At 39.3% G+C, this 26,914-nt stretch overlaps 1 protein-coding gene across 2 annotated transcripts in view; it reads left to right on the top strand.

Moving 5' to 3' along the window:
* LOC120419197 (homeobox protein aristaless) overlaps positions 1–26,914 on the top strand; it is a 126,889-nt gene that overhangs the window by 87,179 nt on the left and 12,796 nt on the right. For both annotated transcript variants that reach the window (XM_039581868.2, XM_039581869.2), the window contains exons 2-3: positions 3,749–4,266; positions 16,959–17,004. In XM_039581868.2, the coding sequence (XP_039437802.1) occupies positions 3,875–4,266; positions 16,959–17,004 (438 nt within the window). In that variant the 5' untranslated portion in view covers positions 3,749–3,874. The remainder of the gene's footprint in view (positions 1–3,748; positions 4,267–16,958; positions 17,005–26,914) is intronic.

Here is a 26,914-nt window from a genome sequence, read left to right as displayed (position 1 = left end):
GACACAACATCAACGCTGCATGAGAATTCGACCTCATGCAATGAATTAATCATCCTTACAGTTGTTGTCGGCGGACAGGTCTTCCCCTCTAGGCAGGCACATCCGTGCCGGCCAGGTCCTCATTTCAGCAGAATTTGTGTAACATTGTGGCACAAAAGCCGCAGCGGTTTATCAGGTTCTGGTGACCCCGAAGGCCAAATGCGATCTCTCCCTCTTCTGGGTGGCATCACGCGCGTGGAACTTCTCGAAAACAACGACTAAATTAAGAACCATAAAGTCCCCCGGGGAAGGAATCGACGCCCAAGTTGGCATTCACGGCCATAAACGGCAACTCCGGTCAGGTGTCTGCACGGAGTGCGCAGTGTGTGTGTGTGCTAATTGAGACTACACAGCGAAGAAGCGAGCCAGCATGTGGAACTGTAATGAAATAATTGTGCTCTGGGTAGTGGCAGTGCCGAATGAGAAAAAGGGTATAATTTTGAGCGATTCAATTTCGAGTTTTGCACGTCGACCCTGGGCGGGACGAGTTCGCCAGACAAAGTGATTTGCGCCCAATAAAGAAAAAAAGACGCCGCAGACAACTTCCGGTGTGACCGGGGACGGTCAGAATCGCGAAGGTGACACTGCAGAACTGGGGAGGCTCTTTTGGGATAGCTTTAATAAATAATGTCCAACGGTGGTGCATTGACAGAGTTTAACTTTTGCATTACGATGCACATTTTAGAATAAAGTCACTGCCCATGTTCGCATAAATGTCCCATAAGCAAAAACATCAAGCTGAGAAAAACGCATTTGAAGTTTGTCCCATACATAAGGCTACGTGTAAAATTTTCGCGAAAAAACTGGATTTCCTCCTGATTTCTAGAACAAAGTACTGGATGTTATAGGCTCTTTTGAAAGAGCACACGATTTTGAACCAAACTGCATCAAAAACTCGAAATCGATGAAAATGCATATGGGATATTTATGCGATCAGGGGCAGGTCAGTTTTGGCTCCGTACCAGTTGAATGAAAACACAAATGGGAATTAAACCATATCATATTTTGAAACGTGATTACTTAAAATTTGCACGGTTTTCATACTTCTCTTTTCAAAATATCTTTTGATGTATCCATCATATCTAAAAAAGGGGAAAAAATCGACAATGTTTAATTTTACATTTTGAATCCAATGGGATATAGATCTTTCAAAAAGCTTTCAAAAGCTGCAATTGTACGACTAAGTGCAGATATACCATCATTAGATGCCCGATCAAATACATGATTTTTTCTTTGATAATACAATTCAAAACAGATGTGAAAAGTTCAACTTTTCAGCACTGAAAAAGTGCACCGTTTTTTTTTTGTTGAAAGAAGGCCATTTCATCTCTTTCAAAGGACTGGAAAACCAATTTTCCCATTTAGACTATTTTCAGAATTAAAAAAACATGGAACTCGTTGCAAAACTCATTTTTTAAGCACTCTTCGTATTTATCCAACAAACTACGTGTTTTAAATACGTATTTTCAAATATTTGAGATTTTTTATTTTTTAAGGGGACTAACAAAGGCATCTTTTTCGCTAGGTTTAAAAATGGTGCAAAATTTGGTATCTGTGTAAAGATTTTGTAATAAATGGTGAGTTTTGGAAAGTACAAAAATTATTGCAAATTTGGAAAGTACAAAAATGTTTTTTTATGCCAAAAAAGCTACTGAAGTTGATTTTACAACTTCACTTTAAACCGTTTTCAAATTATAGACATTTCAATTGAAATTTCGTTTGCAAATACATATTTTCTTTTAGACTTGAACTGATGGGTTACTGAAATGCTGAAATGGAAATCAACGCATGGAAAGTTAGTTTACAAATATTTTATCTACAAACGTTTAAATAAGTTTTAATAACGTTAATTAAATCAGTTTCCAATTGAAAAACGTTAAAATAGGTAAGCATAAAAATGTGAATAATCCTTGACATTAAAATGATTTTATTCGTTTTCAAACATTGTTTGACAAAGCATTATTTTTTCTGAATATTATGTGAAAATACAATTGGAGTCAACTGAAAACAAATGCATTTCCTTGCATTTATTGTCACTTTTAGTACTGTTGGATTCGTTTTAAAACATTTTAAATATTACTGAATTTTGCATGCACAGTTTGTTAAATAGTCGTATTTTTTTGGCGAAAACTTATTTTTCGAAAACTAATTATAGCGTTTCATGTACTAGAATGTACCTGGAATTTCAATTTGACTACCATTTCATTTTTAAGATAGAATTCTAGAAGGAAATTGGTGTTCAAACTCGGTTCACTCCAGATTGAAATATTTGGGGCTAATAATATTATTTTAGTTTTAAGAATCAGGCTTTCTGGATAATTTTCTTTTTTTTTCAAGTCTCGTGTATTTTTTTTTACAAAAAATGTTGATTTGATCTGATGGTCCTCGTGAAAACTTGAAATTTCCAGCTTGAAAAATCACTTAGCTTGGATGCTTAAAATATAATTTAGTATACTAAAATCTTCACGGTAGTTTAAAGGATATTTAAGCATTTTTCACACTCCGTGAAATTTCCCTGGAATTTTGTGTTTTTGGATGTTGGTCTCCGTGAAAATTGCATATTTTTAGCTTGAAAAATCATTAAGCCTAGTTATTTATCACACAAAAATTTTAAATTATCTAAAGTAGCTTATAGTTATCGTATGGTCCTTAACCAGACATGCATCGGCACTAAGAGCTCTTCTTAACGGCAATCAGCTTCATTGCAGAAACCGACCTCAGATATATTTTCATGTGCCTGTTCTCATAAGTTCTCAAGAAGAACGTCTTAAAAGCTCTTTGACTGCACTTAACGGTTCTTTCCCTATATCTCACTTGGTTTAAAATATAGCCTCTCAGGTTCTCCGGGAACCTTCGGGACCAGCGTAATTAGTGTACTGTAAACACTGGCACAACATGCTGGGAATCTACGCCAAATGCCAAACAGCGGAGCGGATGCACGTCTGCCCTTAACCACATTTTCCTATCATAAAACAAAACAGTATTATGTTGAAAATACAGGCCTGGAGTTCTGCAGCCGCTAAGTTTTAAGATAGCAAGCAATTTGTCAAATTCAGAAATTTATTTTAGTTGAAAAGAAGCTGTCCAAGAACTGACGTCCCGTTTCACCTTAATTCGTTCGATATGTGATTTCAGATTTAAAATTTGTTTAGATCATATTGGATCATATCAAATTTGTTTAAATCATATTGGTGAGTGGCAATTTGGGCAAACAAATTTAATTAAAAACCATTTCCTAAATGGAATCGCCAAACGTATAATTATGTCCTATCACACTCCAGATGTATAATTTACGTAAATTCAATTTAAAATTTAAACCAAAAATGCTCCATCACTATCGCTCACCACAGTCTATCGTGCTAAGGTGTGATAAATGGCTGGTGAACTTTAAAGGCAAACCTTGCGCCTTCCTTTAACTTCCAAAAATCACCTACCACCACCACGGTTCGGTGTGCAGGTCCGCACTTGATTAGCCGATTACGATAAAGGTTTTAAATGTATACCAAAACACTATCATTAGTCGAGCCGCCATAGACAACTGGACCCGCCAAGGTTCTTCCCGAACCGGTTCCGAGCTCTGGTCCTTGCTGGGTTCTCGCTCCCTCTCTCGTTCGTTTATCTCGCAAATTGGCTTTTTCATCACTTGATTAAATTTATTAAAAATTACAATACTGATTGTTTCTTGTGTTCTCCCTCTTTCTTCCCTCAGCTGTACATGCGGTTGGCTTCGTGAGTGCTTCCCGAGAGCGCGCGGGCGCTTCAGAACCGGTCCAAAATTTACAACATCGCACGGCTTGCCGATCTCGACGAGCATCCGGCCGGCAGAGGCCAACCGATGGGCATCTCGGACGAGAGCAAGCTGGAGGACATGCCGCACGAGGCGCGGCCACCCCAGGGTAGTCCGCTGGAGCGTTCCGGTTCGGATGGCCACCATCTGGGCCACCACCACCTGTCGCAGCACCACCCGCATCACGGAGGGCATCATCAGCAGCAGAGTCACAGTCACGGCATGATGTCCAGTCCGGGGGGGAGTGGGGGCGGGGGTTCGAGTGGCCCCGGCGGAGATCCAAACAGCCCGATGTCGGACCAGCACAGCGATGACGGCGGGGTGGACGAGTTTCAACCAAAGAGAAAGCAGCGCCGCTACCGGACGACCTTCACGAGCTTCCAGCTGGAGGAGCTGGAGAAGGCCTTCTCCAGGACGCACTACCCGGACGTGTTCACGAGGTATGTGAAGGCTTCCGTGGAATCCAATTAATCTTTGGCACCCTAATCGGTAGCTGGCCGGTCTAGGGTTGGGTTGGGTTGTTGAGAGGTGCTACTGATTTCGGAGGCGCCTTCGATTATGTTTTCTAGAGTAATTTATTGGCTGAAGTAATGGTTGACAGGGACGTAACAAGGGTTGTGCTTGTTGTCAAAAGATAGCCAAATTTTTTAACTTTTTCTGATTTTTAAAGCAAATTCAAATGATTCAAGAGAACTCAATTACGAAAAGACGAAAAAAATTAAACATTTTGAAAAAAAACATGGTCTTATTCTAAAGCTACACCTCTGGCTCTGTCAGTAAATTAACTACTTCCTCCCGCCATCAAGATCCAATAACGTTGCTGCCGCTTCTGACTGCCTTCCAAGAACCATATTTCAACCATCTTTCTCCTCCCATTGCACACGCCAGAATCGAGTTCAAAACAAAGTTTAAATTGCATTAATAATCACTTAGAAGTAGAAAAGTACTCGTTTCCCTCAACCCCCTTTCCAGCGAAACCATCTTCCAGTAATGGCCGCCGCCGTCCTCTCCGCATGTAGAAAATTACTTCAACACGTGATTTTCCCTCCTCCTCCTCCCTCGTAGGGCTCGATGCTAGTTACTTCGACTAACTTGGAGTTTCGTTCCATACCGGGCAGATTAAAACTTTTCCCCGCGCGCAACAACTGCATCTGCTGCTGCTTCTGTTGCAGTTTTCGATGTTTCGTAGGCGCGCTCGAATCAAGCCCCGGTATTAGCGCGAAAAAACCAGAAGGAGAGATTAAAGTAATTTAATGGTTTAACACTTTTTTTTGCTGCTGTCTGCGCTAGATGGCTCGCGCGTTCGAGTTTGAAATTTAATTTCCTGTTTTCTGATCGGCAACGCGACTCTAAGGCCCGTGTTTGGAATTACTTTGAAGTGGTGGTGCCTGAGAGTTATGTGATTTGAGGATGTGATGTTGAAGGCTTCCTGAGTTTGGTGGTTGGATTTTAGATGCATTTTGTTTACTTCTTTATTGCATTGCAATACCGTCTTTAGGGGTGAGATTGGGTCATACAATTTTCAGCATTTTTGTATGACCCAATCTAATCCCCCCCCCCCCCCCCCAGATGACAGTATATAAAGTTTTATTGTTTGTACTTGTCATCAAAATTGCAATACTTTACAGTAATTATTTAAATTCACACAGTCACATTCATACACTGCCAATGTTTGTTTTTTTTTTGTTTAAAAAATGCATCATCAACTCAAAATTGATTTTATATTATTTTGTGTGGAAGCAATAAAAGTGTGTTTTACGTCAAATTTTCCCAGCGTAAGGACCTCTCATGTTAAAAAATTAGAGGTCAAAAAAAATTCTACAAATTTATTTTTTTAAGAACAAACTTGTACCATTGCATAGTGGTCCAGATAGCAAAATTTAGCGAAAATTGGTGCAGTTCTAGAGTCTTGGTGTCTTAAAAAAAGTTGTTGAAAATGGGAAAAAGCCATTTTTGGATGAAAATTAGGGTGGTTCACGAGAGGTTTCGGATGGTTTTCGAACATCTAACTTTTCAGGAATATTTTTGGAAATTTTTAAATAAAGATAACTCGAGTTTGGGTGGGTCTCGTGGCGCAGGGGTAGCGGCTTCGGCTGCCGATCCCGATGATGCTATGAGACGCGGGTTCGATTCCCGCCTTATCCACTGAGCTTCTATCGGATGGTGAAGTAAAACGTCGGTCCCGGTTTCTCCTGTCTCGTCAGAGGCGCTGGAGCAGAAATCCCACGTTAGAGGAAGGCCATGCCCCGGGGGGCGTAGTGCCAATAGTTTCGTTTTAACTCGAGTTTCAAGAAAAATACCTCTGGAATTTTTGTAGTACTAGATCTCTCCTTTCGAATGCAACCTGGCGTTTCAAATATGGCCTGCGCTTTTTCGAGATATTTAGAATAAAAAATGGCATTTTTTTCCTTAAAATGTAACTTTTTTTGCCTTCCTCACTGAGGTAAGGCTATAATCCTGCTCTAAAAATGAACATCGTATAAAAACGTCGTAGACCCACCTTCATGTATACATATCGACTCAGAATCGAAAACTGAACAAATGTCTGTGTGTATGTGTGTGTGTATGTATGTATGTGACCAACAAACTAGCTCATGTTTCTCGGCACTGGCTGAACCGATTTGACCCGAACCTGTTGCATTCGACTTGGTTTAGGGTCCCATAGATCGAGTTTTATACAGATTGAAGTTTCGATAAGTAGTTCAAAAGTTATGTATAAAAATGTGTTTTCACATATATTTTGATCTCACTTAACTGTATGTAAACTATGTCCGGGTCCATCATCCGACCCATCGTTGGTTAGGTTATCAAAATACCTTTCCAACAAGTCCAAAACATTGAAGATCTGGCAACCCTGTCTCGAGATATGGCCACTTAAGTGATATTGATATACTTTTTAGAAGCCGGATATCACTTAAATGTATGTAAACTATGTCCGGGTCCATCATCCGACCCATTGTTGGTTAGGTTATCAAAAAAATTTTCCAACGAGTCTAAAACATTGAAGATCTGGCAACCCTGTCTCGAGATATGGCCACTTAAGTGATATTGATGTACTTTTTTGAAGCCGGATCTCACTCAAATGTATGTAAACTATGTCCGGATCCACCATCCGACCCATTGTTGGTTAGGTTATCAAAATACCTTTCCAACGAGTGCAAAACATTGAAGATCTGGCAACCCTGTCTCGAGATATGGCCACTTAAGAGATATTGATGTACTTTTTTATAGCCGGATCTCACTTAAATGTATGTAAACTATGTCCGGGTCCATCATCCGACCCAACGTTGGTTAGGTTATCAAAATACCTTTCCAACGAGTCCAAAACATTTACGATCTGGCAACCCTGTCTCGAGATATGGTCACTTAAGTGATATCGATGTACTTTTTGGAAGCCGGATCTAAAAAATAGATGAAACTTGTGTACAGTAATTGTTGTGAGGAAGGCTCCAACCACATAGGTGGATTAAGTTAGTTTTTGTAACAAATTGACTTGAAAAACGAAAATGTTTGTTATTTCAGAGCTCTGAAAGTGTCCTAAACATATCTGTTCTTTTAAATTTTATTCTGAATTAACCCGATAAAAAAAAATGATTTTTGAAGGTTTGCTCAGATGCTTTCTCAAAATTTGGTCGTATAAGGCATAGATGGCGAGATAAAATGTTGGTGTCTTTTTTCTAGAAGACATAAAAACCCAAAAATATTCCTAAACATTTAGATTTTTGAAAACATCCTGTCCGTGAACCACCCTAATTTTCAACTAAATGTTGCCCCTCCTCATTTGCAACAACTCTTTTGAAGTCACCAAAGTTCCAGAACTGCACAATTTCTTCAAGATTTTTCACTAAATGATGTGGTCTGGGTCACTGTGCATTGATTGCAAATTATTTGAATTACATTGTGTAACAATCATTTTTGCATTTTCTTCAAATAGGGCACTTTTGGACTTTCTGAAAATTTTGAATTTTGGGACCACAATTCCGAAAAAGACATAAAACTAATGGAAAAATAATATTTGCCTTGAATCATTGATATTTTGCAAATTATCGGTGGTAGCATGATTGTAATAATGTATAAAGCGTTTTGTGATAGTTTTTATTATTACTGCAAAATTTTGAAAAGTGGGCTCAAAATTTGAAATTTATTTTGTTTGAAATAAAACTTACATTGGACATATGAGCAATTCTCCTCCAAATCCGGAAATGGATGTTACTTATATTTTTTGCCTTCCTCACTGAGGTAAGGCTATAATCCTGCTCTAAAAATGAACTTTTTATCAAAAGCTCAAAGACCCACCTTCATGTATACATATCGACTCAGAATCGAAAACTGAGCAAATGTCTGTGTGTGTGTATGTGTGTGTGTATGTGTGTGTGTATGTGTGTGTGTATGTGTGTGTGTATGTATGTATGTGACCAAAATTCTCACTGAGTTTTCTCAGCACTGGCTGAACCGATTTTGACCAAACTAGTTGCATTCGACTTGTTTTAGGGTCCCATACATCGCTATTGAATTGTTTGAAGTTTCGATAACTAGTTCAAAAGTTATGTATAAAAATGTGTTTTCACATATATCCGGATCTCGTTTATATGCATGTAAACGACGTCCGGATCCGTCATCCGACACATCGTTGGTTAGGTAATTGAAAGACCTTTCCAACGAGTCCACAACATTGAAGATCTGGCAACCCTGTCTCGAGTTATGACCACTTAAGTGATATATTTGTACTTTTTTGATGCCGGATCTCACTTAAATGTATGTAAACGATGTCCGGATCCATCATCCGACCCATCGTTGGTTAGGTAATTGAAAGACCTTTCCAACGAGTCCACAACATTGAAGATCTGGCAACCCTGTCTCGAGTTATTACCACTTAAGTGCTATATTTGTACTTTTTTGATGCCGAATCTCACTTAAATGTATGTAAACGATGTCCGGATCCATCATCCGACCCATCGTTGGTTAGGTAATTGAAAGACCTTTCCAACGAGTCCACAACATTGAAGATCTGACAACCCTGTCTCGAGTTATGACCACTTAAGTGCTATATATGTACTTTTTTGATGCCGGATCTCACTTAAATGTATGTAAACGATGTCCGGATCCATCATCCGACCCATCGTTGGTTAGGTAATTGTAAAACCTTTCCAACGAGTCCACAACATTGAAGATCTGGCAACCCTGTCTCGAGTTATGACCACTTAAGTGCTATATTTGTACTTTTTGATGCCGGATCTCACTTAAATGTATGTAAACAATGTCCGGATCCATCATCCGACCCATCGTTGGTTAGGTAATTGAAAGACCTTTCCAACGAGTCCACAACCCTGCAACCCTGTCTCGAGTTATGACCACTTAAGAGCTATATTTGTACTTTTTTGATGCCGGACCTCACTTAATTGTATGTAAACGATGTCCGGATCCATCATCCGACCCATCGTTGGTTAGGTAATTGAAAGACCTTTCTAACGAGTCCACAACATTGAAGATCTGGCAACCCTGTCTCGAGTTATGACCACTTAAGTGTTATATTTGTACTTTTTTGATGCCGGATCTCACTTAAATGTATGTAAACGATGTCCGGATCCATCATCCGACCCATCGTTGGTTAGGTAATTGTAAAACCTTTCCAACGAGTCCACAACATTGAAGATCTGGCAACCCTGCCTCGAGTTATTACCACTTAATTGATATATTTGTACTTTTTGATGCCGGATCTCACTTAAATGTATGTAAACGATGTCCGGATCCATCATCCGACCCATCGTTGGTTAGGTTATTGTAAAACCTTTCCAACGAGTCCACAACATTGAAGATCTGGCAACCCTGTCTCGAGTTATGACCACTTAAGTGCTATATTTGTACTTTTTTGATGCCGGACCTCACTTAATTGTATGTAAACGATGTCCGGATCCATCATCCGACCCATCGTTGGTTAGGTAATTGAAAGACCTTTCCAACGAGTCCACAACATTGAAGATCTGGCAACCCTGTCTCGAGTTATGACCACTTAAGTGTTATATTTGTACTTTGTTGATGCCGGATCTCACTTAAATGTATGTAAACAATGTCCGGATCCATCATCCGACCCATCGTTGGTTAGGTAATTGTAAAACCTTTCCAACGAGTCCACATCATTGAAGATCTGGCAACCCTGCCTCGAGTTATTACTACTTAATTGATATATTTGTACTTTTTGATGCCGGATCTCACTTAAATGTATGTAAACGATGTCCGGATCCATCATCCGACCAATCGTTGGTTAGGTAATTGAAAGACCTTTCCAACGAGTCCACAACATTGAAGATCTGGCAACCCTGTCTCGAGTTATGACCACTTAAGTGCTATATTTGTACTTTTTGATGCCGGATCTCACTTAAATGTATGTAAACAATGTCCGGATCCATCATCCGACCCATCGTTGGTTAGGTAATTGAAAGACCTTTCCAACGAGTCCACAACCCTGCAACCCTGTCTCGAGTTATGACCACTTAAGTGCTATATTTGTACTTTTTTGATGCCGGACCTCACTTAATTGTATGTAAACGATGTCCGGATCCATCATCCGACCCATCGTTGGTTAGGTAATTGAAAGACCTTTCTAACGAGTCCACAACATTGAAGATCTGGCAACCCTGTCTCGAGTTATGACCACTTAAGTGTTATATTTGTACTTTTTTGATGCCGGATCTCACTTAAATGTATGTAAACGATGTCCGGATCCATCATCCGACCCATCGTTGGTTAGGTAATTGTAAAACCTTTCCAACGAGTCCACAACATTGAAGATCTGGCAACCCTGCCTCGAGTTATTACCACTTAATTGATATATTTGTACTTTTTGATGCCGGATCTCACTTAAATGTATGTAAACGATGTCCGGATCCATCATCCGACCCATCGTTGGTTAGGTAATTGTAAAACCTTTCCAACGAGTCCACAACATTGAAGATCTGGCAACCCTGTCTCGAGTTATGACCACTTAAGTGCTATATTTGTACTTTTTTGATGCCGGACCTCACTTAATTGTATGTAAACGATGTCCGGATCCATCATCCGACCCATCGTTGGTTAGGTAATTGAAAGACCTTTCCAACGAGTCCACAACATTGAAGATCTGGCAACCCTGTCTCGAGTTATGACCACTTAAGTGCTATATTTGTACTTTTTTGATGCCGGACCTCACTTAATTGTATGTAAACGATGTCCGGATCCATCATCCGACCCATCGTTGGTTAGGTAATTGAAAGACCTTTCCAACGAGTCCACAACATTGAAGATCTGGCAACCCTGTCTCGAGTTATGACCACTTAAGTGTTATATTTGTACTTTGTTGATGCCGGATCTCACTTAAATGTATGTAAACAATGTCCGGATCCATCATCCGACCCATCGTTGGTTCGGTAATTGTAAAACCTTTCCAACGAGTCCACAACATTGAAGATCTGGCAACCCTGCCTCGAGTTATTACCACTTAATTGATATATTTGTACTTTTTGATGCCGGATCTCACTTAAATGTATGTAAACGATGTCCGGATCCATCATCCGACCCATCGTTGGTTAGGTAATTGAAAGATTTTTCCAACGAGTCCAAAACATTGAAGAACTGGCAATCCTGTATCGAGTTATTATCACTTAAGTTATATCGATGTACTTATTTTTCAGGATCTAAAAAAATAGCTGAAATATGTGTCCAGATCGCTCATATTACCCATTGTTGGTAAAATGTGAGGAAGGCACCAACCACATAGGTGGATTAAGTTAGTTTTTTTTTTAAATTTGGCTCAAACTTTATGGAGGCCTTTCCTATCACCAAAGAAGCCATTTTGTGTCATTGGTTCACCCATACAAATCTCCGTACAATTTTGGGAGCTGTTCATTAGGGTGCCCAGAAAAAATGACCCCCTGCTCCACAAGCGGAAAACGGTTTTTTGGGTTATTTTAAGCATCTGTGTAAATGTTGAGCGACATTGGATGAGATTAATCCATTGATACCCGAGCCTAAAGTTGGTGGAAAAAGTGTTTTTCATACAAAAATAACTTTTTTAAATCGCTAAGTAAGAAAATTGGGTTTTCCATACATTTTTTCAATTTTTCTCATACAAAGTTCACCCCCGAGTATCAATGGGTAAATGTTAACCAATTTTGCTCATATTTGGCCCAGGGTCCTGAAATAGCTCAAGGAACAATATTCAGCTTGTGGAGCGAGGTTTTGAGAAAAAGTTCCATATTCTGGGCACCCTACTGTTCATACAAAAATGGTACGTAAATGTTCGAAAATATGTAACTTTGCAAGGAATTTTTTGATTGATTTGGCGTATTCGGCAAAGTATTAAGTATTGATGAGGACAATTAAAAAAAAGGTACAAGGAAAACACAATTTTGTGATTTTTAAATTAACTTTATTTCTCAAATATTTAATTTTTAAAAATCCCAATTTTTTTTTTGTAAGTTTTAGGGGACAAAACATTGCATCTTTTAAGCCATTCAGAGGCATGGACCAAAATTAGCCGACGAGTTATATATTTTTTTAAAAAAGATATTTTTGTAAAAAAAATGTACCTAAAAATTTTTGAGCTCATTGTTTTATATAAAATCAAATTTGCAATCGATAAGTACTTTACTTTTTTTTTTTGAATAAGTACACCATTTCCAAAATATAGGCATTCAAAGTTGAATTTTGTCCGAAAAAATCGAGGTTTTTGATTTTTCTTAAATAGTGTTCATGATTGTTCATCCCTGAAAATATTTTGTTCGAAAAGTGCTGGAAATTTCCTACTATTTCGTCCAAAAAACATTGAAAATTAGACCGCCAGTAGCTGAGATACAGCGATTAAAAGAAAAAGAAACACGAAAATTGATTATTTTTAAAGTCTCACCGAAACAACCCTCCATTTTCTAATGTCGATATCTTAGCAACTAATGGTCCGATTTTCAATGTTAAAATTTGAAACATTCGTGAAATTTTCCGATCTTTTCGAAAACAATATTATGCAATTTTTTGAGTCAAAACTAACAATTCAAAAGGGTCAAACATTCAATATTTCGTGATTTCTCGGAAAACTTCACTTAACTTATAATAAAATGATGAACATTCATAAAAGGGATTCTGAGATATGATTTTGAAAATAAAAACTTGGAACTAAAATGGAAAAGTGACGAAAACAAGAAAAAAAACAACTTTTTTCATTAAAACTGCGATAACTTGAAAATTTAAGTGATGACCTATACTTTTTTGGGTAACAAAATTCTCGGATTCGGAGACGTATTTAAAATTTTGAATTTATGAACAGAAATACAACATAAATAACATGAATAATAGGGTGGTCCATCACTAGGCTAAATTCCACCTAATTTTTGGGGTTTTTGCTGAAAAGTTATTAGCTTCGTGTCTTCGGGAAAGTTGTTCTAAATTTAATGAATGTTCTACATCTGAGAATTGATAAAGATTGGACGAATATTGCTCCCTCCACAAGTAAAAAAACTGAAACAGTTGCTTTGCTCCATACATTTTGACGATTTTTGGGTCAATCTTTGATTTGAGGGGATAGCATAAGCATAAGCATAAGCATAGGTGCCCACCCGCAGTTGCTACTCCGTTATTGACCAGGACCTCCAGAAGTTACATCCACGAGCCGTGGAAGATAAGTGGGTGCTATCTTTCCTCGCTTCGCAACTTCTCAAAGGCCCCTATCATGCTGATCAATACCGGCGCCGGCCACGACCAGTGGTAGAGTCACGGGGAAGTGGATGGGAATGTTAGTCCGATACTTGAGTGATAGAGACCGCCCAATCGACTGCTTCTCCGACAAAGTATCACATGAGTTTTGAGGGGGTTAGTAGATGGGTATGAGGTCAGGATTCACGAGTGGCAGTGATGTGACCATGAGCATTTTGTTTATCGGTTGAAATTTGAAATCTTAGGCAGCCGGCTGCGGAAAGATAAATAATTGATTATTTAAAAAGTTTGTTTTAATCGAACGCGTGCCAACCGAGCAGTAGCGCTATGGGCTGGACTTATCAATATATTTTTACTGTTTTTACAATTTAGATAACGCGAGCAAATTTCAAAAATAGTAAATAAATGACGCCTTACTCTTCATAAAATCGATAGATTGATGAATTAATACTAAAACTGAAAGTTGGAATAAATTTTTACGATCATTTACGACGAAAATTATCGCGAAAAACAGGACTGCGCGTCCCCAGAAGCACTGCACTTATGAAGGCATTATTCAATTATTATGCCCAATCACCCCATGCACACAAATAGCGACACAAAAGAGACGAAAATTATCGCGAAAAACAGGACTGCGCGTCCCCAGAAGCACTGCACTTATGAAGGCATTATTCAATTATTATGCCCAATCACCCCATGCACACAAATAGCGACACAAAAGAGACGAAAATTATCACAAAAAAACAGAACTGCGCGTCCCCAGAAGCACTGCACTTATGAAGGCATTATTCAATTATTATGCCCAATCACCCCATGCACATAAATAGCGACACAAAAGAGACGAAAATTATCACAAAAAAAACAGAACTGCGCGTCCCCAGAAGCACTGCACTTATGAAGGCATTATTCAATTATTATGCCCAATCACCCCATGCACACAAATAGCGACACAAAAGAGACGAAAATTATCACGAAAAAACAGGACTGCGCGTCCCCAGAAGCACTGCACTTATGAAGGCATTATTCAATTATTATGCCCAATCACCCCATGCACACAAATAGCGACACAAAAGAGACGAAAATTATCACAAAAAAACAGAACTGCGCGTCCCCAGAAGCACTGCACTTATGAAGGCATTATAATCTTTGATTTGAGGGGGTAGCCCCGAGAAAGCCCAGATTTGGACCACCCTAATGAATAAACATCAATTTGAAATTTATAAACATATGAAATAAAAAAATAATACCTGCAATCACAGTTACTTGAACCTCAATATCATGAGTTTGTTTTGCCTGCAGTCTAATACAAATTTAATTCAATTCACAAAATTGTATACTATCGCTGCTTATCGCTGCTCTGAACTACAACACAGAATAAAACAATCCTCCCAAGCGACAATTTCATGCTAAACGATAGATTTGCACGAAACCTCACCACATCACACACGTGGTCTGAGTGTGTGGCGTTTCAGTTTATCACGGTGACGCGCTCGGCGCGTTCTGGCTGCCTCCCTCAAAAGTGTGTATAATTTTATGCTTCGATGACAGAAAACCATTACCGGGGGAAGCCCAGACATGAAAATGTCGGCCTCCTCCTTCCCGCTACCCGGGGGGGTCGACCCGGTTGCGGTTTTTCACGTCTGCTGAGTGCAAACGTCATAATTTTTTAGTTTTTTTTAAACTTGTGTAATTTTTGGTTTTGCCTAACAGATTTTTTTTCTTGAAAATATTTTTTTTCCATTTTCATTTGAATTTTTCCAAAAGTGCACACAAACTACGCCCAGGTAATGACTGCCCAAAGTGCACCGCCCAACTGTGCGCGGTTCTGGGATTTGATAATAGTAATTTTGTATTAATTTCCCTCTTTTTCATCACCCGTTGAGCCCGGGGGCTATTTACCTTTCTCCTGTGTCGTTCCCTGTATATTTAATGGTACTGTTTTGCACACGGTAAAATGGAATTAATTTTGCATTTTTGATCACCTTGCTGCTGGTCTATCATTTGAGAAGCAACATATTTTTTTTAATTCTACTGGGAGGAGAGCCCAACCCCTTTGCAAAAGAGGGGGGGAAAGCCTCCCAGGGGAGGAGGAGAAGGAGGATCATCGTTCTTTATTGACATTAGCCACGGTCGGCCATTTTAATTTTGATAATGCGTGAAAATTAAAACAAATAAAAGTTGGACCGGTGGGACTGGCATTGTGTCACGAGAGCTTTTCATAAAAGGATTAAACCTGAGAAGCTTTAAGCCTGGGTGAGACATAAATAATCAGCTAAACATGACAAGCCTTTTTGTTTTTCCCGTCGTCGTCGAGGACAAATCGAAAGATGGCAAAACCGGACAATCTTAGGCAAGGCCAAAACCATCGATTAATAAATTTCATCATTTAATTTAATATTCATAATTTAATGCCTTTTGTTCCGAACAGAATCCGTTTATGGCCGTTAATTTTTCGGGTTCGATTCCACCGTAGGCTTTAGGACGGAGACAACGATGTCGACAAAGAAATCACTTTTAATAAAGTGATAATGTCATTTCCAAGCCTTTGTTCAGCGGCTTCAAGGGGATGCCGATTCTTCCGCAGTGGTTCACAATACAGCGTCCGCGCAAATGATGGCGATGATGAATTTATTGGTGGGCTCATCTCATTAGGTAAATTTATTAGTTTTGAATTTATAATTGACGATGGACACGAGCGAAGAACTTAATGGATTTATGACTGGTTTTCTCTCTTACACATGAAATGCAAAATTAAGAAGAAGCCCTTCTTCAATTTCATTCTTTTAATTTTTTTTTACTATTTCTAATAGCTCTAAATAGTTTCAATAAATGTTGAAGATCATTCGATTATGATACATTCTTATGAAATAATTGGCGTGAGATATTTGGACATCAGCATTGAACCTTTATACGTTCTTTTAGAAGCTTAATAATTCTTTCAGAAATTTGTTTGAAAGTTGACATATTGATTATTTTTTTCTATAGAATTTAGCTTAAAAACAGCGCTTTTTTTGATAAATATATTAAGTTATTATTGATTTCAACTTTGATTAGGCATCTAACAATGACAATGATTTTTTATAACCATTGATCTATATTTTCCGAACATTTTTTTTTTTCAAAAAATCATGACTTCGAGACCAGATTTTTCATCATGCTAAACTCGAGCTCAAAATAAACCTTTTTTAAGTCTCCTTAAACATTATAAATCGTAAATTGTAAATATTATTTTAGTGAAATTGAAATTAAAATTATTTTTTCGTGCATATATTTGAAGAATTTTTTTAATCATAACCTACAACTTTGCTGAAGACACCAAATCGTACAGAGAATCCCTTCTTTTTTTGTAAAAACGTTTATTCAGACTTTTGAGTTACAGCATCATTTCATACACTACAATCTAAGTGGAAATCAAGTGCGACCTAATTTCAATATTTTCTTTTTTTTTCAGGGAAGAATTGGCAATGAAAATTGGACTGACGGAAGCACGGATACAGGTGAGTGTCATATTTTCTCCCCAAATTTCCCATCCTCATCAACGCTGACTAAGGGGGGGAAATCTTAATCAGCCCAGTTCAAACCTTCACGGCTAGTTGTTAAATCAATTAGGGCGTTTCCATAAATTGAGTCACACAACACACTTTTCTACACGCTAGAAAAAAATGGCACATTTCGTTCGCACAGCCCAAAGTCGAGCACAAAACTATAAAAACCTACAAATTAAGCAAAAAACAATAACCATAACAAAACATTAAAAAAACGAGCAGAGAACAAAAGGCTGAAAAATCATCACGCAACGTCATTAGTGAGCGAACCGATATCATTCCGCTCTCTCAGTCACTCTGAAGGCTCCGACTTTCCTAATAAGGCCGGCCGGCCAGAACTCTTGGTTGCATGCACCACGCGCTCGCAACACTGCCCTGGCCATGGCGACGACGACGCTCGTAAAGGCATAAATTAAATTAATTTGTTTTTATTAGCCATTTTCGTTCCAATCAAAAATCCATATTTTATGCCGTTTCTATGCGCGATGTGGCCAGCGAGAGCCTCAATAGTCGAAAGACTTCGGCTCGGGTCGTTCTTCGGTTCGTTCATTAGCGAGTTTTACCAAGTTCTGCTCGGGAGAGTGCTGCTGATGGTGGTGATTGATCAGTTTAACATTTTTGCTGATTAGTAAATTGAGAAGGGAAGGGATGGGGAGAGGTCGTGACAGCTGATGCACGTTAAGTTTGTTGGAAGAATTAGGTTAGAAATTTCTATTCTGTATTTTTATTTTTTGGGATTCTCCGTCAAAAAAATAAATAAATAAAACGGCTGAGTCCATGAGAATGCAATGTATTATTGACAAACTACTATTTACCAGAGCTTTAAACGTTTTCAAATGCTAGTCTTGAATTTAAAATTTTTCATGTTTTGAAATTGAAATTTGATCAATAGTTGCTGAAATATCGACATTGTTAACTTGAGTGCTATTTCGGTGATAACCAAAATACTTCATTTTTCTTGTTTCTTCAAGATTGATTTGTATGTTCATTTGTCGTGCTATCTTGTCGCATGTGCATTTTTTGCCAAATTGAGTTCAGAACACCATTTTGTGCATCTCTAAATGCCTCACTTTTTAACCTTCACAGATCCCCAAAATTCGATGTCAATCCTGAGATATTCAATAAAAACCGAAAAAAAAACTCCGTGCATTGTTGTTCCTCTTCATATGAAGGAAGTTTCAATCTTGTAGTACTATCTTGACACACCCTGAACATTGTTGTAAGTGCGACAAATTGCCAAAGGGATTTGAGGTCAGAACGCGTTTGACACACGGACATGCCCGACTGCCGTAAACATTTGTAATTATAACTCTGAACTCCAGCAACCAAATTCAACCAAAAAAAAAAAAGTAAATCTTTCCCAGTTCCTGAGGGGAACACCCTTGAAGAGTATCGGGGCCGGCATTTACAAAGCGGATTCAGTGGCAGTTTCATTTTCAACTTAATGTTAACATGTTACGGTTAATGTTAACATTCCATAGGTCGCCTCCCTAAGGTGTCGTGATAAGGTCCAGTTTGTGACGATACACTACCTTCCCTTTACTAAGCAATCGATTCCAGAAGGGAAAAGATCACCAGTTGTGTTGGTCCGAGCCGAGATTTGAACCCCGATCTACCGCTTACGAGGCGGAAGCGTTACCACTGGGCTACGTGGCTCGGTCAACCAAACTTCAAGAAAATGCACAGAATGGTCAACCAAACAAAACGTGTTTGTTATTGTTTACATTGCGTGCTTTTTTTTCGTTTATTCAAGGTCAAACATTAATACGCGTTTTTCTTGAATCGTCAAAAAGCGACTTGCGACAAGATAGCACGACAACGTCGAAACTAGATGATTTCATAAGCTTACCGTGCAAAGCAAGGCCGTATTACCCCCAGGAAATACCTTTACGTAAACCATTCAAACTTTATCACTTCAGGAAAATAATTTGCACATAATTAGCCCGGTCCAATTTCCAAGCGTCATAACGCTTAAATAAATAGACATTAAATTAATTAAGGTAAACAAAATCACCACTCGCGCGGGGTAAGCATTCTGCGCGCCCAACTCGACCACGGTAAATAATTTTTAATTAAAAATCATAACCGCCAGCAAAACTCCAAGTAGCAGCAACAACTAAACTCTAGTAGCAATTACTAGACCATTAGCAACCACCCTAGTCCTAAGCCCAAAGACGACAACCCTCTGATCATAATTTATAGACACCGGCAATCACGAAATTAGATCACGCGTAATTAAGGCCCAACTTCTTGAGAGGGGACGCACTTACGCGGCAGTGTTGCCATTAGCATAGCTCAACATGATAACACGGAGGAAACCAACTAAAAATAAAATTCAATTAGACCATTTTCGGGCCTGTTGCTACCACGAGTTCTGGAGAGTTGGTCAAGGTGTAAAATCGTCGGTCGTAAAAAAAAGTGCGCCCAACTAATTAAAGCTATAAATTTCGACTACTAATTCTACTGGCCGGGCCTAATCGGCCTCTCCGGATCGCAACACTCTGGAGACACGAACACAGGTTAACAGAGTTGTGACAGTCAAAATGGCTGCGAATGCTCGGTGACTGGGTGTGTGGGTTTGTCTAAGCTTAGGGTAGGGGACCGACTTGAAGTTGGTGTAGTTTGAGGGGGAGGTGCGCAAACGCAAACAACGCTGAAGGTGACAGTCGGGTAATTTAGATGGCAGTTAAAATCAATCTGATTTCATTAGGGGTTTATGGGTTCAGGAATAATTTCTGGTTGTGAAACTTTTGATAAAGTTTTTCAACAGTTTAGAGAAAAAAAACCTCGTCATGATCGGCTAAGAGTCAGATTTGTTCATGAAAAGAATTTAATTGAACAGATTAGCCCAATCCAGTCTGGTGAAGTAAGAGTGAAGAATTTAATAAAAAAAAAACTAACTTAATCCACCTATGTGGTTGATGCCTTCCTCATTTTTAATATAAGTGGTTTGCCAGCTATTTTTTTTAGATCCAGAAAAATAAGTACACAGATATAACTTAAGACAGGGTTGCCAAATCATCAATGTTATGGACTCGTTGGAAAGGGTTTTTGATTACCTAACCAACGATATGTCGGATGATGAATCCAAACATCGTTTACATACATTTAAGTGAGATCCGGCTTCAAAAAAGTACATAAATATCACTTAAGTGGTCATAGCTCGAGACAGGGTTGCCAGATCTTCAATGTTGTGGACTCTTTGGAAAGGTCTTTCGATTACCTAACCAACGATGTGTCGGATGATGGATCCGGACATCGTTTACATACATTTAATTGAGATCCGACTTCAAAAATGTATATAAATATCACTTAATTGATCATAACTCGAGACAGGGTTGCCAGATCTTCAATGTTGTGGACTCGTTGGAAAAGTCTTTCAATAACCTAACCAACGATGTGTCGGATGATGGATTCGGACATTGTTAACATACTTTTAAGTGAGATCCGGCTTCAAAAAAGTACATAAATATCACATAAGTGGTCATAAATCGAGACAGGGTTGCCAGATCTTCAATGTTGTGGACTCGTTGGAAAGGTCTTTCGATTACCTAACCAACGATCGGTCGGATAATGGATCTGGACATCGTTTACATACATTTAAGTGAGATCCGGCTTCAAACAAGTACATAAATATCACTTAAGTGGTCATAACTCGAGACAGGGTTGCCAGATCTTCAATGTTGTGGACTCGTTGGAAAGGTCTTTCGATTACCTAACCAACGATGGGTCGGATGATGGATCCGGACATCGTTTACATACATTTAATTGAGATCCGACTTCAAAAATGTATATAACTATCACTTAATTGATCATAACTCGAGACAGGGTTGCCAGATCTTCAATGTTGTGGACTCGTTGGAAAGGTCTTTCAATAACCTAACCAACGATGTGTCGGATGATGGATTCGGACATCGTTTACATACATTTAAGTGAGATCCGGCTTCAAAAAGTACATAAATATCACTTAAGTGGTCATAGCTCGAGACAGGGTTGCCAGATCTTCAATGTTGTGGACTCTTTGGAAAGGTCTTTCGATTACCTAACAAACGATGTGTCGGATGATGGATCCGGACATCGTTTACATACATATAATTGAGATCCGGATTTATGTGAAAACACATTTTTATACATAACTTTTGAACTACTTATCGAAACTTCAAACAATTCAATAGCGATGTATGGGACCCTAAACCAAGTCGAATGCAACTGGTTCGATCAAAATCGGTTCAGCCGGTGCTGAGAAAACTTGGCAAGATTTTTGAACACATACATACATACACACACACACACATACACACACACAGACATTTGTTCAGTTTTCGATTCTGAGTCGATATGTATATATGAAGGTGGGTCTTCGAGCTTTTAACAAAAAGTTCATTTTTAGAGCAGGATTATAGCCTTACCTCAGTGAGGAAGGCAAAAGTATCGTTTACTTAAGTTCTTTTGACAGTTTGGCAGACATCAAAAATTAGAGATTTTACTCGGAACAATTCTTCAAAACAGTCTTGTATGACTCAATTCTACTAAATTCCAAACAATACCCAATTCTTCGTAACTAGGGGAAATTCTCGTATCTTTGGCAGGTTAAGCACTCGCTCCTAACTTCATCCAATTTGCTGATTTTCACTATTTAAACAACTAATTTTGCAAAACTTTTGATAGACACTTGCTTGCTCACTTCTTATTGAGCTATTTATCACTCGATTTCAGTTGAAATCGCTTTTAATGAGCTTTAATTGAATGTCAAAGTTCTGACCTGCCAACATTAGAGTCACGCTGAAATTAGATGCTGTTCCCCTATACCTCACCCTCAAACAAGGTTTTTTCTTGGCTCCCACGAGGGCTCAATAAACTGGCTAATTTATGACAGCTTTCCCAAATGGGTTCGCTCCACCCCTAAAAGCGCTCACCGCGGCTCATCACGCTCACCATCTCAACATTTTACCCCCACAACAAACACACCATCGCCATCTATTTTCGTGATTAATTTCGTAAATTATTTTGACAGTTTAATTACGGCTCGCCGGCATAAATTTCCGCGCTAATCGATTTAGGATCCCTATCCTCAATTTGTTCGGACCGTTTGTTGGCGATGATCTGTGCCAAATTTTGATGTTTTTTCGCAAAAAAAAAACCCCGAAAAAAGGACGCCAACTCACACGCCGAGCCGAGGGTCAAATATTTGCATATTTAATTATAGATAATCTTTGGCATTTATGTTGGGGCGCGAGCGCACCCTGGCTGCCCTGCCTTGCATTCTCAGCGACAGTGTTGCCAGCCAAAGTGAATGCTAATTTATCGGCCATTTATCAGCGCAAATTTAATTGCTTTTGGGTCGGGCCGGCAACGCGGCCACGAAGAGACATTAGTCATATCACGAAGAACTCGGGAGAACCGGGTCGTTTTTTTGGGGGCTGCGCGACACCACCTTAATTGAATGCGGATTAAATTAGAGCGACACGGCGGCGGCGGCGACTCTACAACAAATCCCCGCGGGGTACTATCTTCTTTTGGGGTCCCGAAAAGCCGCCGCGATCATAGATTGGAGTTGAAGACGTAGCACGGGGTACGTTTTTCAAGTTATCTGGCAACACTTGACTTTTGACAACTGTCAAATTCGACAGTGACGAGGGGTCTTTCGACCTTCAAGAGTCGGCAATCTTAACTCCAGGGACCACCAAACTGTCGCCACGGTGACGCACGGACAGACTGTCAAAAGAGGGCGCGGTAATAGCCCGATCGCACCATAACCTCTAATCAGCACTTCCGATTTGCTGACCGACCCCTCTCGGTGATGCAATCCGGTGCAGCGGAAATCAGAAATTCCTGGGAACCGAAAAATTGACGGCGGCAGCGGCGGCGGACAACAAAATAAAACCAAATCAACAATACCAATAAAAATATTATTAAATTATATGATTGGAAGAGGATCAGGCTCCGGCCGGGGTGTGTCTGCGTTTGTGTGTCAGCATAATCAGCTTGATCGTCGTCGTCCTCTTCCGTTGCCGTCCTCACTGTCCATGGACCTTGTGGAAGGACCGTAAAACAAAAACAGATTGCGCCATTCAGAACGCGCCAGGAAACCTGACGGCGCGGACCAAACGAACATAAAAACGTGTGTTTCGACAGGGTCGTATAGTTGTGGACTTTTTGTTCTTCGTTTTATTGCAATTTAAAATTAGTCAAAACGACACGGAATTGTGCTGTTATTTAGTGGAAAATATGCGCGCAACGCGTTAAGGTGAAACCGGCCCGCATTCAAGATGGCCGCCGTACTTGACATTTCCAATGTTTTAATCAACGATTCGTACAAATCAACCAGCGTGCCCCGAACGACCTGTGACAATCTGACACTTTCGAAACCGTTTCCAATCGTCGGAATCACCCCTTGAAACATGCTGAAAGTGGGCAGATAAACATAACCTCAAAGCAGAAACGACGCGGACACGGGCACCAAAACGGAGAAGCGACAAGAATCACTCCGTATCGAGAAAAGACAACGACAACAATAATGCGCGACAAGATTTTCGGGCCAAGATAAGCTCCCACGGTGGCACCGATCCCTGGGATTCTCGCTGCTTCTTCAAGGTGGCAGGGATCGGGCGGCCGAAAATAAATCTGTTACCGTTGACATGAGCCGATGCGGCCCGGCACATTCGGCCTGTCACATTAGCGCACGCGGGTGACAGCGACAGGTGGCTACCGGACAAATTGGTTCGGGTTGGGAATTTACTGGGACCTCCCAAGGAAGGTTACCAAGGGTTGGGACATTTTGACATTGGTAGAATTTTATTGATTCAAGTTATACAGCGACACAAAGATGATTGGACATTGACAAATGAACGCCGACATGTTAAGACATTAAGGAGGATGGTATTAATATTTTTTCTATTAAACGGAAGAATAGATTTTGGAGATTTGTCAACTCTGTATTGCGTGATGAATCCTCAGATAAAATAAAAAGCATTTTTAAAAGCCGGATTTAATAGTTTTTTGTGTTTTAATGCTAGTTTCTGGATTTCGATACAGTCCAGTCTCGATTTTTGGTAACCCTTGCAAAAATGTCACTTTAAAAAAATTTGGTTGTAGGTGTAGTTCTATAGCAAATTTTAAGTTAAAAATAAACTTTAAGTTATGAATCGAAAGATGTGTATTTTATCAAAAAATCTGGAAAGTATTTTTCGATTTCAAATTTAATTTACATTTGAGAACTGAAGTAAAAAAAATCGAGTTAAATTTCTATGTTTCCAAAAACCAGAGCTGCGGAGTCGGGTCATATTTCAAGCGTCTCCGACTCCGACTTTCAGCTCAATTCAACTCTAGCCGACTCCGACTCCGATTCCAGTTTTCAACAAATTGTTGGCTCCGAGTCCGACTCCACATATTTTTAAATATTTCAAAACAGCAATTCCTTTTGAAAAGAGCCTAAACCAAAACAAAGTTTTCCGATCGGGCTCAGAATTTTTTTGCGGGTTCCTTGGCCAAAATAATTAGACCCGTATTTTTTGTTTAGCCATTAGGGTGACCTACATCGTGCTAGGGTGGTTCGAAAAATGGCAATTTTCGTCAAACAGGAAAATGCCGAAATCGGCAAAAAATCAACTTTTTTAACTAAAACTGCGATAACTTAAAAATTTTAGCGATGACCTATATTGTTAGGGTATCAAAATTTTCGTAATTAAAATACGCAACTTTTGGTACCCTAACATGTATAGGTCATTGTTTTAATTTTTAAGCTATCGCAGTTTTAGTGAAAAAAGTCGAAAAACTCAGTTTTTATTTTTTAAATAATTATATCTCGAAAACGTACGGTTCGACATCACCAATTTTTTTTGATAGTTTATGTAAAATTTTCCGAGGAATCCTATAAAAATATTTTCAGACATAGGCTCTTTGGTCCAGACACGGCCAAAAAGCCATTTTAAGTTTTCATACGACTTTTTCAAATGTTGAGCTCGATTTTTGAAACTTCTTACTATTTTTCTCAAATAGCCACACTAACCACCTTTCTTTTGCGTCTAAGACTCCTAAAATCGGATGAATTGACGCGGGGATATGATTTTGTGAAAAAAAGTGGTTTTTGCGCAAAATGACGAAAATTGCCATTTTTTGAACCATCCTAGAACGATGTAGGTCACCCTAATAGCCAAACAAAAAATACGGGTCTAATTATTTTGGCCAAGGAACCCGCAAAAAAAATTGGAGCCCGATCGGAGAACATTCTTTTTGGTTTAGGCTCTTTTGAAATGGAATTGCCAAAAAGTTAGTTGACTATTTTTTTTGAATACATTGATAAATAGGATTATTTAAATATTCTCTAAGTGTCAAGTTTTTCTCACAGAAAATAAGTTCGAATCACAAACAAGTTCCTAAGTTACAAGTTTTACACGTTATTAAAACAGAAAAAAACAGCTTTGAAGGCATTTCTAGAAGAACGATATTGTAAGTAACTTTGGATTTATTCACATAACCTCAAAGTTACATTTAATTTATTAAAAGCTAATAAATTCAAATATTAAACTGTTTTTTTAATCAATCATTGAAATAAACCTAGCCTTAATGATCGATTTAACATATAAATTCAATTTGCTCACTTTTAGGATGACATTTACAAGAAGCACAGTGACTATCAAAGTCACCTTGGAGAATCATCGGGTTACCTTTGAGCTTTCAATCAAAACCAAAAAGGTTCAAATCGAAGTGGATTACACTGAAATGTTGTCAAACGCACGGGGTCACTTTTTAGTTTGACACCCTCTTTACACAGAGCTTACACTTACTACCAAACGTTTGATTTGAAAGTATGTGTGAGCGCCGTGTAAAAAGTGACAGTTCGTAACTTTTTAGTTTGACTTTGACCAACCAATGGGGTACAAACTAGAAAAGTGTCAAAAGAAAAAGTGACCAACCACTAGTTGAGCGCGATAGCAGTGAAGTGAAGTAGTTGCGCAAATCTTGCAATCGAAGTCTCAAGAAAGCAGAATATGATTGTTGAATATCTTTACCAATTCTGAGTACTCAAACTCAACATTGGGTGCACTTCAACATGATAATTGCACACCGAAATAAAGTCTGCACGACTGCCAAAAACCTTCGTCATCACCGCCGCCGCCAACGATTCATTCGCCCTATCATTTGTCCTTGTCCACGGCGCACGACGATCTGAAGTTCTGGTGTGCCGTCCGACAACTCTTACTCGAACTCGAAGCCCCCGCCACTCTAATTGGTTCCACAGAACTCGAACAAAACAGAACTGCTGAACATCGAACAACAACAACAAAAAACTGCACTCTGTGTTCTCCCCCTTGTTCCGTCCCCCTCCCCGTGAATCGACAATCATATCACATTAAACCGGTAAATGATGCAGAACACATTTTGATTGATTCGATTCCGATGCAAATGACACTCGGAGAGGCTTCAGTCGTTCCGAACCGACCGTCGGCAGCGTGACCTTGTCCGTTCTTTGGAACTCGCAGAACACGGCGATCGGCGAACCGGAAGTGAGTTTGCAGACTTTTTTATGTTGTTGTTGCGACGGACGGAGGGTCTCCAGCCGGAAAGTGTGATAATTGAACGAAACCACTACCGACCGAGGAGAGAACTTTGACGTCGTTTTCGGCAGGTCCAATTAAGGAGGTCACAAATCATTTCCAGCGAAATGGTTCGGTGTGTCACCCGGAGCGAGTGAAATTTCGAGGAGAAAGTTCTCGGAACGGAGTGATCCCTCGAGGTTTACAAATTGGGCGAAGGTTTCGTGGCAGATGGTGCACGTTTTGCGTCAACCAGGCAGTTCTGAGCCGAACAAGTAAATGAATTAGCTCGATCATATTTTATTTGCACTGCTGGATGCGGCACG

This window comes from Culex pipiens, chromosome 2, assembly GCF_016801865.2.
Source record: "Culex pipiens pallens isolate TS chromosome 2, TS_CPP_V2, whole genome shotgun sequence".
In the NCBI taxonomy this organism is placed as follows: domain Eukaryota; kingdom Metazoa; phylum Arthropoda; class Insecta; order Diptera; family Culicidae; genus Culex; species Culex pipiens.
This window is presented reverse-complemented; position numbering and strand designations above follow the sequence as displayed.